Source organism: Suricata suricatta, chromosome 3 (genome assembly GCF_006229205.1).
Source record: "Suricata suricatta isolate VVHF042 chromosome 3, meerkat_22Aug2017_6uvM2_HiC, whole genome shotgun sequence".
In the NCBI taxonomy this organism is placed as follows: domain Eukaryota; kingdom Metazoa; phylum Chordata; class Mammalia; order Carnivora; family Herpestidae; genus Suricata; species Suricata suricatta.
The window spans coordinates 37702010-37720222 of record NC_043702.1 but is presented as its reverse complement, the minus strand read 5'-3'; the positions used below and the strand labels follow the sequence as shown (position 1 = coordinate 37720222).

At 36.3% G+C, this 18213-nt stretch overlaps 1 protein-coding gene across 1 annotated transcript in view; it reads right to left on the bottom strand.

Moving 5' to 3' along the window:
• Window positions 1–18213, bottom strand: part of DNAH7 (dynein axonemal heavy chain 7) — a 271651-nt gene that overhangs the window by 203835 nt on the left and 49603 nt on the right. Inside the window, exons 10-12 of the mRNA XM_029934194.1 lie at window positions 14769–14888; window positions 1486–1669; window positions 700–879 (exon numbers count right to left, since the gene is read on the bottom strand). Of these exons, the coding sequence (XP_029790054.1) occupies window positions 700–879; window positions 1486–1669; window positions 14769–14888 (484 nt within the window). The remainder of the gene's footprint in view (window positions 1–699; window positions 880–1485; window positions 1670–14768; window positions 14889–18213) is intronic.

Sequence of the window (18213 nt, the reverse complement as noted above, 5' to 3'; positions counted from 1 at the left end):
TCAATAATATTCCACTTCTCTAGTTAAATTTTAAGTACATAGGGTCTGACTTTACTACCACTTAAAAATACAGAATAGTCTCTTGGACTCTGGTATACATGAAATATTTGTGAGCTATTTTAAAATTAAAAAAGCAATAAGAAGACTACTTATTGGAGTTACAAAGCTTGAAAACCTTTCACATTAAGGAACTAGACATGCTCATTTCATGTACTAGATTGCAGTAACTACTTTTGAAATGTCATAGTTCAGCATAGCTTGGCTAAATAAATGACCAGAGAGAAGGGAAGTAAAATCTATGATCTGAAAGTTCAGAGACATTACGACTTATGGAAAAAGACTGAGGAAAGTCTCATGAACGGAAGAACAGTTTACAGAGCTAGCAAAGTATTACGGAGGTCCACGGCACGGCCTGAGGGCCACAGACAATGCTCATTGACTGCTTTAAACTTGATCACAACATTAATTCTTCCCCTTAAGAAACTTATCAGCCCAGTGGAAGACTAGTCTAAGAAACTAGGAATACTATAAGAGCAGCTAATGGGAAAAGAGTATTTTTTTAATTAAAAATTTCTGATAAGCCAATATTACTAGGCCATTTATACTGTGCAAAGCAGAGGATACATGTCTACTGCTTTTAGAGGTTATTTGAAGTGTATATTATTAAAATCAAACAATCAGAATATCTTTGTTACTTACCCATTTGGAATACAATTTGGTCTCAACTCTTGGCACAAAACTGGTAGCCTTAATCATGGTATCATAAATATTTAGAAGGATGTGAATATAGTCATTGAACTCAGGTTCAAACTTAATGGTGTCATTTTCAAGAATCAGCCTCACGATGAAACCTGGATGTTCAAAAGCTCTAACAGAATCCTGCAAAAAATATTTATAAATTTATGTGAATATTTATATGGATTGGGAGAGACTAAAGAGTGCACAGGTCCCAGTTAGAGCACATGGGAACTCACCGTTCCTCTTAAGCCCTAGATGCTAAGCCACTGAGGAGCTCTACTTAAAAGAGCAAGAGCAATTTCCAGCTAGACTTGTTGGTGACAAGTATTCACTGGGTCTACAGATCAACTATAGCATCAAGGTTCCAGAAAGAGGAGCATATGCATAGGAGTGGAGCTCTAGAATCACACAAGAAAGTCATAAAGAACACTGAAATTCATAGGCCCAGCTCACGCTCGAACAGGACCTTCTTCCAGAAAGAAAAGAGTTCCTTGCAGAAAACTTCCGCAGCCATCATGACCCAAATTTCCCCTGATGAGCATTTTCACTTCTCTTCCCTAATCCTCACCAATGTGATGATCATCATACATCCTGAATATTCAGGTTGACACTAATTTTTTTAAAACAGGTAAGTGCTCTAAAGATATACTTCATCATTTTCTACTGGTAGGGGTTTTTTTTTTTTTAATCTTTTCCCTTTTCAAATAAATCAGTTGGCAAACACTGGTATCACTGCACCATACTTACTGGGGGTTGTGCAATTAGGTCTGTGAAGTCCTGCATGGAGACCAGAGTGAGTTCCTGCAGCTGTAAAGTCATAAGTGTAGCTGCGCAGTTGAAAAAAGATTCCAATTTGGCACTGCTGTCACCAGTTGGCAATTGCTTTTTTTTATTACCTTGGTAATAAATATTCTGCACTTCTGGAAACCACCTTGAGAGCACAAAAGACTTTTAAAAGTTACTACTTTCAGTGAATTACTCCTTTTACATTAAGCATTAACAGTAACTTCTGAACATGCAAAGGTCTTCATAGAGACCTATACTGCTCACTGACATTATCCACCCTTTGAAATGTAAGCACTGGCATAGATCACTTTTTGTAGGAAAAGAAATTTTAATCATAGCCAATAGAAAATGACTCAACAATGTGATGCTGTGAGGAAAAAATGTAAATTTAACTCCTGAAACTATGATACCTATACTACTGAAATTAAAACTATTGGATATTACAAAATACTCCTCATTGGTCTCCAAAATGTTCTTCAGGGAATGATTTTGTTAGTTAAAACAGAAAATGTAAATAGCTGACTAAATCAAGAGAGCTCATTTGGTTCAACCCATTTGGTACTTTATCTTACTCTTTTTCACAATGACTTGAAAGCATGAAAAATAAATAAAATCAAGTGTATATTTTATTATTCCCCTTAACATGAAATCCTGAAAGAATGATTTAAAAAAAAGTTTCAAATGTGTATGTATCCTTGTAATAAAAGGCTAACAGTAAATTTATAAACAGAAAAGTTCAAGTTCTCAGTTCACAAAACCACTAACACTAAAAATTAAGGAATATTGATATTTCTTTCCTTAGAGATTTTTAAAAAGTATAGCCCACATATTTTCAGGAGTTGCCTGAGAGAGCTAAATTTTAAATATATATATTCATTCCTTTAACAAATACATGTTTAGTGTCTACTATGCACTAGGAACAGTGTCATGAGAGATATAAAAAGATGTGACATCATCCTTTATCTCTTATAGTAATGAAGGCAATATATCATAGCAGAAAGACAGTCTTGAAGTCAAGGGATTGATAGATAATTTTCCCTGTAAGCAACTGAAAAAGGTTTTATAATGAAGTTGACAATTTCACTGCAGGATCAAAATGAAATGAGGAAGATGATGAGAAACAATCTGAAGTAGATGTAGGATAATAAGAAAAACAGGTGGATAAAGGGCACTAATAAATGTGATCATTTCATTGTCTCTAATAGAGATTAATACGAGATTTCTTCCTAGAAAATAGGAATAAGTGGGAAAAGTCTGTAAGGACTTTTGCAGAACTTGGGAGCTAAACACAAGAAGCTGGCGCAGCCTCACACTCTAAAATGAAGCCATGGTAGATCTTTCTCCAGTAAGTTGCATTGTTTAAGTAATAAAGAGGACAAGAGGCAAATACCACGTAGAGAAGGACAATGCTAGATTAAGAAAAGGGACTGAGAAACTTCCAGTAGTTCAGACAAGAGATGGAATAAAAGTTTGGGGCTATATAACTGGAAAAATGATTTGTATTTTTTTAAGTAAATTTAAAAACTATTCAGCCATTGTCCCAAAGGGCTCCCTATTATGTATTAAACATTTGGTACATGATTGTTACTCAGTCCTCAGAGTGCTTATAGACTAATGGAGGGAGGAAAAGACAAACACATAAATAGATATTATAAAAGGAAGGACTTATATAAGAGAATAAAGTGTCAGGTATTCAGAAGGAAGAGATCGTTTTTGAAGAGGTAACAACAGACACTTTCTAGAAGAAATGTCATTTGGGCTGGGTATTGAAAAACAGAAGAGAGCCTTCTCCAGTAATGAGAAGTACTATAAATAGTGTGAATCATAGTATTTTGGTGATGGGATTCAGTAAGTTTTTGTTCTGTTTAATCTCCTGAACCTCTGATTCAATTTGATACACTTATGTGTGTAAAGATGGCAATGCTAATAGTCACAGAGTTTAAGAGGGAGGCAACTAAACAACTTTCAAATTTTTCTAGAATTCCCATCCTACAGATAAAAACAAAAATGGAATAACTATTTTAAAAATCAATAGTTGGGGTGTCTGGGGGGCTCGGTCAGTTAAGCATCCAACTTCAGCTCAGTCTGTGAGTTTGAGCACTGCATTGGGCTCTGAAATGACAGCTCTGAACCTGGAGCCTGCTTCAGATTCTCTCTCTGTCTCTCTCAAAAGTAATAAATAAACATAAAAATCAATAATTGGTTAAAAAGGAGAACAAAGAGCCTTTACCTACTGAAAACTTAACAGTGGTAAGATACAGTTACAGACTAGTCTAAGAAAGTTATGTCCTGTTTAATTTAATGTGACTATTTCTCTGGGCATGGCCCAAGGTGAAAGTCTTCAGAACTTTTCAGAGAATGGGAGAGATAGGTTAGGTCCAGGGTGCAAAAGACCTTAAAATACAGGTTAAGAAATGTTGACTTATTTGGTCAATGAAAGGGAAGCAATAAATTAAGGGCTAAGATTCATCTGCCAGTAGGCTACCTGGGAGATTTAAAAAGCCTGTCATGGGTAGTTGCAGTGGGAGTAAAGGAAAAAGGAATACACACAAAGAGGCTTCTGAGGGAAGATCAAAAATAGTTGGTCATTTTAAGCCTCAAAAAATATAAAAGGATTGAAATTAGTAGCAGAAGGACACTCTGGAAATTTACAAATACATGGAAATTAAACAATAGTCCTAAACAACCAGCCAATCAAAAAGGAAATCACAAGGGAAATATGAAAACAATTTGAGATGAGTGGAAATGAAAACTTTACCAAAATTCACAGAATGAAGAGAAGCAGTGATTGAGGGAAACTGATAGCTGTCCACATCTACATTAAAAAAAATAATAAAATCTCAACTCAATGACCTAAAACTCCACTAGTAACTGAAAAAGGAAGAGCAAACTAAACTCAGATCAAGGGGAAAAGAAGAAATACAGATTTGAGTGAGAAAAAGAGAATTTAAAAAATAGAGAAAACCAATAGACTCTAAAGTTCACTTTTTAAAAGACAAGCAAAATTGACAAAACTGTATCAAGAAAGAAAGAAAGGAAGAAAGAAGACCCAAACTGTTAAAATCAGGAATGAAAAAGAGAACATAATATTCACCTTATAATTATTTTTAAAAATTATAAAAGGATTTAATGAACACTTATATGCCAACAAATTAATCTAGCAAATTCCTGGGGGTGCCTAGGTGGCTCAGTCAATTGAGTGTCTGACTTTGGCTCTGGTCATGATCTCACAGTTCGTGGGTTTGAGCTCCACATCAGGCTCTGTGCTGACAGCTAGCTCAGAGCTTGGAGTCTGCTTCAGATTCTGTGTTTCTCTCTCTCTCTCTTTGACCCTCCCCTGCTCATGATCTGTTTCTCTCTGTCTCTCAAAAAAAATAAATAAATAAATGTTAAAAAAAAATTTTTTTAATCTTGCAAATTCTTAGAAAGATACAAACTATCAAACTAACTCAAAAAGAAATAGAAAACATGAATAGAACTATAACAAAAGGCTGAGCTAAAAATGAGAAAATTTTTTCTTTTTTTTAAATTTTTTTTTAGTGTTTTATTTATTTTTGAGACAGAGAGAGGCAGAGCATGAGTGGGGAGGGGCAGAGAGAGAGGGAGACACAGAATCTGAAGCAGGCTTCAGGCTCCGAGCCGTCAGCACAGAGCCTGACGGCGGGGCTCGAACACACGAATGTGCGATCATGACCTGAGCCGAAGCCGGACGCTTAACCGACTGAGCCACCCAGGCGCCCCATAAATTTTCTAAAAAAATAAAAAGACCAAGAATCAAGAAAAGATGGCTTTACTAGTAGGTTCTATAGAACATTTAAAGAAGAATTAACACCAATCCTTCACCAACTCTGCCAAGTTGGTGGGGTGGAGGGAGAATGTTTCCTAATTCATTCTATGAGGCCAGAATTATCATACCAAAACCAGACAATGATATCACAAGACAAAACTAAAAACCAATATTCCTTATGAATGTACACACAAAAATCTTTAACAAAGTACTCACAAACTGAATCCAGTAGCATATAAAAAGAATTATACTCCATGGCTAAGTGGGACTTATTTCAGGAATAAAAGATTTGTTCAATATATTAAAATGAATTTAATATATTAATAAAGTAGAAAAACCCATTATGATCTCAGCTGCAGAAAAAAACATGTGGCAAAATCTGTACCATTGCGTGATAAAAACAATAAAAAAATTAAGAATAAAAGGGAAATTCCTCAACCTGACAAAGGGAAACTATATGGCTAACTAAATGCTGCAGGACTGAAAGCTTTCCCCCATCTAACATCAGGAACAGAACAAGTATGTCTACTGTTGCCACTTCTTTTCAACACTGTACTGGAGATTCTAACCAAAGCAATTAGGCAAGAAGATGAAAAAAAAAAAATCAAATGCTATAAGAAATGAAGAAGTAGAGCTATAGCTATTTCCAGATAACACAAACTTATATAGAGAAAGATATAAAGGTTACACACACACACACCACAGAACTATTGGTGCCAATAAGCAAGTTGAGCAAGGTTGTAAGATACAAGATCAGTATAAAAAAATACTTTATCAAAACTAAAAATATTTCTACCTCAAAGGACCTTTCAAGAACAGTGAAAGGATCAGCCTCATAAGGAGAGAAAAATTTGCAAATCATATAACTAATGAAGATTTAGTAGTCAAAATGTATAAAGAACTCTTGCAATTCAACAATAAAAATATCACTCGATACAAAGAGAGCAATGATTTGAATAGACATTTACCCAAACAAGACAAATACATAGACAATAAGCATATGAAAAAATGTTCAACATAATTAGTCACCAGAGAAATGCAAATCAAAACCACAATAAGATAGAGCTTTACATCTACTAGGATGACTATAATCAGAAAGATGACAATAATAAGTGTCAACCAGGATGTGTAGAATTGGAACCCTAATACATTGTTGGTAAAAATATAAAACCTTACAGACCCTTTAGGAAGCACTGTGGAAGTTCCTCAAAAAGTCAAACATAGAGTTACTATATAACCCAGCAATTTCACTCCTGGGTATATACCCAAGAGAACTGAGAACAACGTTCATAGTAGCATTATTTCTAATAGGTAAAAAAATAGCAACAACACAAATGTACGTGTACTGATGAATGGATAAACAAAATGTGTTAGATCCATATGATAAAATATTATTTAGCCATGAGAAGGAATAAAGGGTTCTTTTGTTTTGCTTAAAAACATTTTATGTTATTTTTGAGAGAGACAGAGTATAAGTTGGGGAGGGGCAGAGAGAGAAGGAGACACAGAATCCAAAGCAGGCTCCAGGTTCTGGGCTGTCAGCACATACCCGGACATAGCCCCAACTTGTGTACTGTGAGATCATGACCTAAGCCAAAGTCAGACAGTTAACCAACTGAGCCACCCAGGTGCCCCACGAAGGAATAAAGTTTTGAGATATGCTATAAAATGGATGAACCTTGCAAACATTATGCTTAGTGTAAGAGCCAGACATAAATGGCTACATATTATATCTTTTCACTTATATGAAATATTCAGATTGGAGACAAAGTATATTAGTGATTGTCAAGGGAAATGGGGAGTGATTGATAACAGATGAAGGGTTTCTTTTGGGGGTGATAGAATTAGTGGAGATTATTGCAAAAAGCTGTGATTATAAACCACTGATAAATACACATGAAAGTGGTAGATTTTAGGGTAAGTGAATTATATCTCAGATTAAAAAAAAACAGCAATACACTGCTTATGGCGGGGGTGGGCAGGCTGAAGGTGGTAAAAATATAGATGATAAGCAAGAGACAGAAAAAGCCATAAAGTTTTCAACTTGGCCTGGGAATGGTCCAGAACAGGAATAGTCTCCAGTTTGCAAGAAATAATAAGCCCTGTTATGCAGATGCTGAGATTCTGATGCTGACATGGCACCCAACTGGAGATATACAGTATAAAATTAGTAACAAGGGCCTAGATCTTGAGACAGATAAGACAGATGAAATCAGTTGGAGGAGGGGCAAGATGGAGGAGAAGTAGGGAGCTCCATCCGCATCTACCAAACTAAGAAGGACAGAAGCCACAATACTCTGATCTGCAAGAGTGGGGGAAAAAAGAGTCCACAAAGAAGGCAGCCTCATAGGTGCCTAAGGCTATCTCAAGAAACAAGCCAAAGTATACATGGTGGAGAGTCCCAAATATCACTGAGTAGGGAAATAAAATAACCAAAGGCACAACAAGAGAAACCGAGAGACACTATCAAAAGAACACTTCCTGAATGGACAGGCCCTGGTCATTCAATAAGCATCCTTTAATATAGCAATATGAACAGGTACAGAGTACATAATGAACTTTTAAAACCAACAAGAGGGGCATCGGGGTGGCTTAGTAGGTTAAGCATTCAACTTCGGCTCAGGTCATGATCTCACAGTATGTGGGTTAAAGCCCTGCATTGGGTTCTGTGCTGACAACTAGCTCAGAGCCTGGAGCCTGCTTCAGATTCTGTGTCTCCCTCTCTGTGACGCTTCCCTGTTCATGTACGTGCTCTCTTGCTCTCTTGCTCTCTCTCTCTCTCTCGCTCTCTCTCTCTCTCAAATAAATAAATAAGTAAATAAATAAATACATCTTAAAAATTAAAAAAAAATAAAACTGACAAGAGATAGAAAGCTAGCCAAAATGATGAAATGGAAGAACTCTCCTCTAAAGAAATCCCAGGAAGAAGTCACAGCCACAGAACTGCTCAAAGCAGATATAAGCAACATAACTGCATAAGAATTTAGAACAACTGTCATAAAATTAATCGCTGAGCTTAAAAAAAAGCATGGAAGTCATCAGAGAAGCTATCGATACAAAGATACAAAGACTAGGGGCCTTCAAAACAGCTGTGACGAATTAAAAAAATGCTACAAATGAGGTGCATAATAAAATGGAGGCAGTCACTGCACAAATTTAAGAGGCAGAGAGGAGAATAGGTGAATTAGAAGACACAATTATAGAAAAAGAGAAAGCTGAGAAAGAAAGAAATTGACCCAGGAGCATAAAGGATAATTCAAGACCTGAGTGATACAATCAAATGGAACAATATTCTTATCATAGGAATTCCTGAAGAAGAAAGAGAAAAAGGTCCTGAAGGGGTGCTTGATCAAATTATAGCCAAGAACTTCCCCAATCTGGAAAAGGAAACAGACATTGAAACCCAAGAGGAACAGAGAACTCCCCTCAGCATTAACTTGAATCGACCTTCAGCCCAACATATCATAGTGAAACTGGCAAAATATAAGAAAAAAGAGAGAATTCTGAAAGTGGCTAGGGATAAAAGGGCCCTAACATATAAAGGGAAACGTATCAGAGTGGTAACAGACCTATCTACTGAAACTTGGCAGGTCAAAAAAAAAATGGCAGAAAATCTTCAATGTGATGAACAGAAAAAATATGCAGCCAAGAATCCCTTTATCCAGCAAGCCTGTCATTCAAAATAGGAGAGATAAAGTTTTTCACAAATAAACAAAAATTGAGAGAATTCATCACCACCAAACCAGCCCTACAAGAAATCCTAAGAGGGACTATATGAGGGAAATGTTGCAAGGAATACAAGGTACCAGAACACCACTACAAGCATGAGCCCTACAGAGAACACAATGAATCTAAACTCATATTTTTCAATAATAACACTGAATGTAAATGGACCGAATGCTCCAACAAAACAACACAGGGTAGCAGAATGGATGATAAAACAAAATCCACCTATTTGCTGTCCAAAAGAGACTCATTTTAGACCTGAAGACACCTTCAGATTGAACGTAAGGGGGTGGAGAAATATCTATCATGCAACTGGAAGTCAAAAGAAAGCTGGAGTAGCCATATTTATATCAGACAAACTGAACTTTAAAGTAAAGGCAGTAACAAAAGAAGAAGAAGGACATATAATAATTATAGGGTCTCTCCATCAGGAAGAGCTAACAATTATAAACATCTATGTGCTGAATTTGGGAGCACCCAAATACATAAAACAATCACAAACAATCTTATTGATAAAAATGTACTAATTTCAGGGTATTTTAACATTCCACTTACAGCAATGGATAAATCAACCAGACAGATAATCACTAAAGAAACATTGGACCTGAATGACACATTGGAACAGATGGACTTGACAGATATATTTAGAACTCTACATCCTGAGGCTAGGGAATTCACTTTCTTCTCGAGTGTGCATGGCACATTCTCCAAGATAGATCACATACTGGGTCATAAAGCAGCCCTCCATAAATATAAAAGAATTGAGATCATACCAGGCACACTTTCAGATCACAATGCTATGAACCTTGAAATCAATCACAGGAAAAAATCTGGAAAACCTCCAAAAACATGGAAGTTAAAAACCACCCTACTAAAGACTGGTTGGGCCAATCAGGCACTTAAAGAAGAACCTGAAAAATATGTGGAAACAAATTAAAATGAAAATACAACAATCCAAACTCTTTGGGATGCAACCAAGGCAGTCCTAAGAGGAACTTTTATTGCAATCCAGGCCTATTTCAAGAAACTAGAAAAAGCACAAATTCAAAATTAAACAGAACACCTAAAGGAACTAGAAGGAAAGAAACAAGAGCACTCCAAACCCAAGAGAAGAAGAGACATAATAATGATCAGGGCAGAAATAAAAAATGTAGAAGTCAAAAAAAACAGTTGAACAAATCAATGAAACCAAGAGTTTGTTTTTTGAAAAAATAAACAAAATTGATAAACCTCTAGCCAAACTTCTCGGAGAGAAAAGAGAGAACACCCAAACAGACAAAATCATGAATAAAAATGGATTATAACCAATCCCTCAGAAATACAAGCAATCATCAGGGAATACTATGAAAAATTATATGCCAACAAACTGGACAACCTAGAAGAAATGGACAAATTCCTAAACACACACGCACTAACAAAATTCAAACAGGAAGAGAGAGAAAATCTGAACAGACCCATAACCAGTAGAGAAATTGAATCAGTTATCAAAAATCTCCCAACAAATAAGAGCCCGGGGCCAGGTGGCTTCCCTGGGGAACTCTACCCAACATTTAAAGCAGAGTTAATAGCGATTCTTCTCAAGCTATTCCAAAAAATAGAAATGGGACAAAAACTTCCAGACTCATTCTATGAAGCCAGCATGATTTTGATTCCCAAATCTGACAGAGACCCAACCAAAAAAAGAAAACTACAGGCCAATATCCCTGATGAATACAGATGCAAAAATACTCAACAAAATACTAGCAAATTGAATTCAACAGCATATAAAAAGAATTATCCACCATGATCAAGTGGGATTCATTTCTGGGTTGCAGGGCTGGTTCAATATTCACAAATCCATCAATGTGATACATCACATTAACAAAGAAAAGATAAAAACCATATTATCCTGTCAATAGATGCAGAAAAAGCTCTTGACAAAATACAGCATCCTTTCTTAACAAAAACTCTCGAGAAAATCGGGATAGAAGGAACTTAAACATCACAAAAGCAATTTAGGAAAAACCCACAGCTGATATCATCCTCAATGGGGAAAAACTGAGAGCTTTCCCCCTGACAACAGGAACATGACAGGGATGAAAAATTTCCACTTTTCTCAGATCACATGATTCTCTACATGGAAAACCCGACAGACTCCACCAGAAGCCTACTAGAACTGATCCATGAATTCAACAAAGTCACAGAGTACAAATTCAACGTATAGAAATCAGTTGCATTTTTATACACCAATAATGAAGTAACGGAAAGAGAAATCAAGAAATGGATCCCATTCACAATTGCACAGAAAACCATAAAATACCTAGAAATAAACCTAACCAAAGATGTAAAAGATCTGTATGATGAAAACTATAGAAAATTTATGAAAGAAATTGAAGAAGACACAAAGAAATGGAAAAACATTCCATGCTCATGGATTAGAAGAATAAACATTGTGAAAATGTCATTATTACCCAAAGAAATCTACGCATTCAATGCAATCCTAGTCAAAATTGCACCAGCATTCTTTTCAAAGCTAGAACAAACTATCCTAAAATTTGTATAGAACCACAAAAGACCCCAAATAGTCAAAGTAATATTGAATAAGAAAACCAAAATGGGAAGCATCACAACCCCAGACTTTAGCCTCTACTACAAAGCTGTCATCATCAAGACAGTATGGTATTGGCACAAAAACAAACACATAGACCAATGGAATTTAATGGAATAGAGAACCCAGAACTGGACCCACAAATGTATGACCAATTAATCTTTGACAAAGCAGGAAAGAGTATCCAATGGAAAAATGACAGCCTCTTTAGCAGGTGGTGTTGGGAGAACTGGACAGCAACATGCAGAAGAATGAAACTAGACAACTCTCTTACACCAGACACAAAAATAAACTCAAACTGGATGAAGGACCTGAATGTGAGACAGGAAACCATCAAAACCCTTGAGGAGAAAGCAGGAAACAACCTCCTTGACCTCAACTGGAGCAATTTCTTACTCGACACATCCCCAAAGGTAAGGGAATCAAGAGCAAAAATGAACTATTGGGACCTCATCAAGATAAAGAGTTTCTGCACGGCAAAGAAAACAATCAATACAACTAATAGGCAACTGACAGTATGGAAAAAGATAGTTACAAATGACATATTGGATAAAGGGCTAGTATCCAAAAATCTACAAGGAATTCACCAAACTCCACACCCAAAAAACGAATAATCCAGTGTAGAAATGGACAGAAGACATGAATAGACACTTCTCCAAAGAGGACATCCAGATGGCCAACAGACACATGAAACGATGATCAGCATCACTCATCACAAGGGAAATACAAATCAAAACCACACTGAGATACCACCTCGCACCAGTCAGAGTGGCTAAAATGAACAAATCAAGAGACTATAGAGCTGGCGAGGGTGTGGAGAGATGGGTACTCTCCTACACTGTTGGTGGCAATGTAAACTGGTACAGCCACTCTGGAAAACAGTGTGGGGGTTCCTCAAAAAATTATCATAGAACTCCCCTATAACCCAGTAATAGCACTGCTGGGGATTTACCCAAGGGAAACAGAAGTGCTGATGCATAGGGGCACATGTACCCCAATGTTCATAGCAGCACTTTCAACAATAGGCAAATCATGGAAAGAGCCTATATGTCCATCAACTGATGAATGGATCAAGAAGATGTGGTTTATATATACAATGGAATACTACAAGGCAATGAGAAAGAATAAAATCTGGCCATTCATATCAACATGAATGGAACTCAAGGGTTCTCTGCTAAGCAAAATAAGTCAGGCAGAGAAGGACATATTCCATATGTTTCCACTCATAGATCTAACAGGAGAAACTTAACAGAGGACCATGGGGAGGGGAAGGGGGGAATAGAGTTGGGGAGAGGGAGGGAGGCAAATCATGAGAGACTCTTGAATACTGAAGACAAACTGAGGGCTGAAGCGGAGGGGGAAAGGAGAGGGGCGTGATGGGCATGGAGGAGGGCACTTGTGGGGAAGAGCACTGGGTGTTATATAAAAACCAACTTGACAATAAACTATAAAAAAAAAGACAGATGAAACCATAACATTGTCAAGAATACAAAGAAAAGAAAAGCAAACACCTGAGGGGCCTCTATTTCTAGGGATACCAAGAATAAGTACAGTCAGAAAAAAAAAAAACAGATTAAAAAAAGAAACAGTGGCATTTAGACCTAGAAAAATGGGTTTCCAGAGTGCAGGGGTGATAAAGCATAGCATCTGCTGCGTAGGAGTAAAAAATGAGAACATAAAGAAGATATTTAGGTTTCAGGTAGATGTCATAATTAATCATTTGCTAATTGTTTCTCCACTGTGGTGAGCTGATGTTCCACCTTTTAGCCATGATAAACACATTCCGGCTCACTATTTAAAGTATGGTCCAGGTGTTGTTTCCTTAGAATCAATCAGGAAGCACCAATAGATACAGCTAATCCATCTACATCTCTCAGCAAAAGTTTTCAATAAAGGTTTGTACGCTGTTCTGTACTTTGACACTCAGTATACCAAAATTTACAGTGGTAACATATTCCTGAGGTAGAACCCTCAAGTTATATATCAAAAAAATGTATTTGTATTCGGTCCTAAGAGGTCATTTTCTTCTCTGTAATTATGAGGTTTCATTTTACACCTCTCCCATATTTGTTTCATGTTAAGTAAATACTAATATTAAATAAAAGTCTAGAGTTCTTTCAAATAATGGCAGACAAAGAATTTGATTCTAACATATTGGAAAAGAAAAAAAAGACAAAGGAAAGGTTCAGTCTTAAACTATCAGGATATATTTCTAAATAACTTTTTGGAAATCAAGAAGCTATGCTGGAGTTTCACGCCTTCTGTTATCTACAATTTGACCTAATTTTAATGTTCTATGTATAATAACCTAATAACCCACAAGAGAAACAGTTTTCCTGTATTGTTTCAGAGCAAATTGTCTGGCACCTAGATCAGTAATTTTCATATATGGCTATTCCATTTTGAAGGGTCAAACCAAGAAGATGTTGAATTATCATTTGAGAAGTCTAACCTCTCAATGTCACTGTAAACTCATTTAAAGAATATATTTTCTCCACTAATCATGCATTAAACTCTTCTGCATCTCCAATCCAAAAGCAAAATGAAAGAGGTACAGTGACTTATACATATTAATAGATGCCAAATAAATATCTAGAAAATGGATTAGGTGATGAGCATTCTCCCCATTGTATTCAACCCCACTCTCAGAGCAAGTAGAAACCAGACATTGAGAGAAGAAAGCATTATAATAATTTTGGTTCCTGCATCATCTATGCTGTGTAGGACATCTTCTGGATAGACATTATAGACCAGGGCAGTTAAAGATATTATATTTAGTTCTTGAACACGAATAATTACAAATTTGTTAAAATGGGATTTTCTAAATGCATTTGAAATATATTTCCCCACCAATCACATTTTTTTAAATTTTTTTATTTTTTTTTAAATTTATTTTTGAGAGACAGAGAGAGACAGTGCGAGCAGGGGAGGGTCAGAGAGAGAGAGGGAGATACAGAATCTGAAGCAGGCTCCAGGCTCTGAGCTAGCTGTCAGCACAGAGCCCAATGTGGGGCTTGAACCCACAAACCGTGAGATCATGACCTGAGCCGAAGCCAGACGCTTAACCGACTGAGCCACCCAGGCGCCCCCCACCAATCACATTTTTAAACTTGGGTTTTCCTCTATGAAACGTCACAACTTTACATTTTAAGTAGAGTCTCTTTGGCAGATTCCATGTGTTTCATGACGGTGGTCTGAAATATGGACAGCTCGAATGCATCCTGGCGATTATGAAATTCTTCTATATCAACTAAACGTAATTTTCTGCAAGAGATAAAAATAAATAATTAAAGCAGGAGGTTTTCTTGCATTTAATATTTTTGTTAACTGATTTCCTCCAAAATAGGATATCCCTAAGTTCATTAAAATTTGTGCATAATATTTAAAAACCTTAGATTTTAAAAATAATTTTAGTTTTAAAATAATTAATGTAATTAAATTCAATAGGAATACACAATCATGAAATGTCACTGTGAAATAGAAGAGAGTTGAATTTTAATTTTTGCTTTCAAACTGGGACAATTAAAACAGGAAAAGAGGCGAAGCTCAAAACTCACCAAGCTCCTAAAACAAAAATTGCAACCACTCTGAAAAGAAAGCAACCTTGGATTTTAGGGTGTCATGATGTGGGGGAGCTCTCACACCTAATTAAGACCTACTGTATCAATCTTTTGATGCTGTCTGGTTTTGATTTTTTTTAATTTTTTATGTTTTTTTACTTATTTTTGAGAGACAGAGACAGACAGTGCGAGCAGGGGAGGGTCAGAGAGAGAAGGAGACACAGAATCTGAAGCAGGCTCCAGGTTCTGAGCTAGCTGTCAACACAGAACCTGATGTGGGGTTTGAACCCATGAACCATGAGATCATGACCTGAGCCAAAGCCAGACACTTAACCAACTAAGCCACCCAGGTGCCCCTTGATTTTTTTTTTTTTTTAAGAACACACAGTGCTTACTCTAGTCAATATTCTCCATACAATTCCTTTACTGACTACAATGCTAAGGATCTTTGTTATACAAGGTTTACACCTTTAAGATTTTCTGTTGGGAAAACTGGACAGCCACATGCGAAAGAATGAAACTCAACCCCTATTTTACACCATACACAAGAATTAACTCAAAAATAGATTAAAGACTTAAATGTAAGACCCGAAACCATAAAATTCCTAGAAGAAAACTTAGATGGTAAGCTCCTTGACATCAGTATTGGCAATCATTTTTTTTGGATCTGATGCCAAAAACAAAGGCAACAAAAGTGCAAAATAAACATGTGGGACCACATTAAATTAAAAAGCTTCTGCATAGTCAAAGTAAGTCATTAACAAAATGAACAGGTGATCTACTGAATGGAGAAAATATTTGCAAATTATATACCGATAGGGGTTAATATAAAGAACTTATAAAGAACACATACAACCTAATAGAAAAAAATCTGATTAATGAATGGGCAGACATTTGAAATGACATTTTTCCAAAGACACACAGATGGCCAACAGGTACATGAGAAGATACTCACATCACTAATCATCAGGGAAATACCAATAAAAAACACAGTGAAATGCCACCTCAAACCTGTTAGAATATTACAAAAAAGATAAGAAGTAACAACCGTTGGTGAGAATGTAGACAGAATTCTTGTGTGCTATTGTTGGAAATGTAAATTTGTGCAGCCACTATGGAAAACAATGTGGAGGTTCCTCAAAATACAAAACAAAATAAGTAAAACTACCATGTTATTATCCAGCAATTCCACTTCTGAATATTTATCTGAAGAAAACAAAAACATTAATTCAAAAAGATTTGTGGACCCACATGTTCATTGCGTTCCTTACAATAGCCAAAGCAAGGCAACAACCTCAATGCCCATTGCAAAATAAAGAAAATGTGTCCTACATGTACAACAGAATATTATTCAACCATAAAACAGAATGAAATCTTGCCACTTGAGACCCCATGGATGGACCCGGAAGGCATTATGCTAAGTAAAATAAGTCAGACATAGAAAGACAAATACCTTTATGATCTCATGTATATGAAATCTAAAAAAAAAAAAAAAACTAAGCTCATAGATATGGTTGGTGGTTGCCTGAAGCAGGGGCTGGAGAGCAGGCAAAATGAGGGTTGGGGGTCAGAAGGTACCAATCCCCAGCTATAAAATGAGTAAGTCACAGGGAAGTAATGTATGGCATGGGGCCTGGGGATAATAGTACTGTACTATTGAAAGTAGCTATGAGAGTGGATCTTTTTATTTTATTTTACAGGTTTTTTTTCATTTATTTTTGAGAGACAGAGAGAGACAGCACAAGCAGGGGAGGGTCAAAGAGAGAGGGAGACACAGAATTTGAAGCAGGCTCCAGGCTCTGAGCTAGCTGTCAGCACAGAGCCCGATGCGGGGCTCAAACCCACGAACAGTGAGATCATGACCTGAACCGAAGCTGGAAGCTGGGCGCTTAACCAACTGAGCCACCCAGGTGCCCTGAGAGTGGACCTTGAAGCTTATCAACAAGAAAAAAATTTTTATATATGAGGATAGATGTTAACAAGACTTGTGGTTATTGTTTTGCAATATACATATAATATATAAAAATACCACATCATTACAGTGTATGCCCGAAACTAAGATGTTAAATGTCCGTTATACCACACACACAAAAAGAATTTTTCTCTGGCAGACAAGCAGAGATGAAAGAACAATATTACTTATTAATATCCTTGTGTTATTTAGCTCAATTTATTACAGATTTCTTCCCTATTAGAGGAAACTACAATTTAATTTCCATGTAATTATGTGATTTGTTATCTGAAAAAAAGCAAACACTATTAAAAACTTCATTTAGTTTTTAATTTTCATTTAGAAACCAATGTAAAATGCTGGGGAGTAAACAAAATCCATTTCAAATCTATATTCTTTTCACAAGCTAAAATCCATCCCTCAGATTATAATGCATTCAGTATATGACATTGATGTTACATTAGGCACAAGGTAGGAACAACCATTGCTGGAGCACCTTTGGAAAGGTGTTAGTCTGGACTTGAAGTTAATCGATGTCATGTTTTAAATAAAACACTTCTAAAATCTAGCAACACAGCACATAAGCAAACATAATCTGCATTCTCTTTATGCTTCTTGGTCAAGGTCTTCATGACTTTTTTGCTTTAAAGCTGCAACTGTTAATTAGGGTACGGATTTCTGTGCTGTGAAGCGGCATGGAATAAGGGCAGAATTCACCGGAATTCATTTTGCCACTGAGCCCCCAGACCAACTTTCCCCACAGTTCCTTGGTGTTTGATTTGAGACAGAATTCTAGACACAGGTTATCCATCTTTGAGGTTTTGAAATTGAAAGGCCTTTTCACATGTTTTATAGTTCAACACTTTTCCATGAAATCTCTGATAACATTTCCCATTTGGTCCATAGTCTGAATTGTTATGAAGATGAAAAAAATGTGACCAGATACTCCTATTCTCTCAGGATGATCTCAACAACAGCCTAGCAGTAGAATCATAGTTTTAACCACTGGTTTAAGACTATAGGAAAAGTAAGAAAAAAGATTGCTCACTATCCATTAGCTTGAACTTGGTTAGCTAGA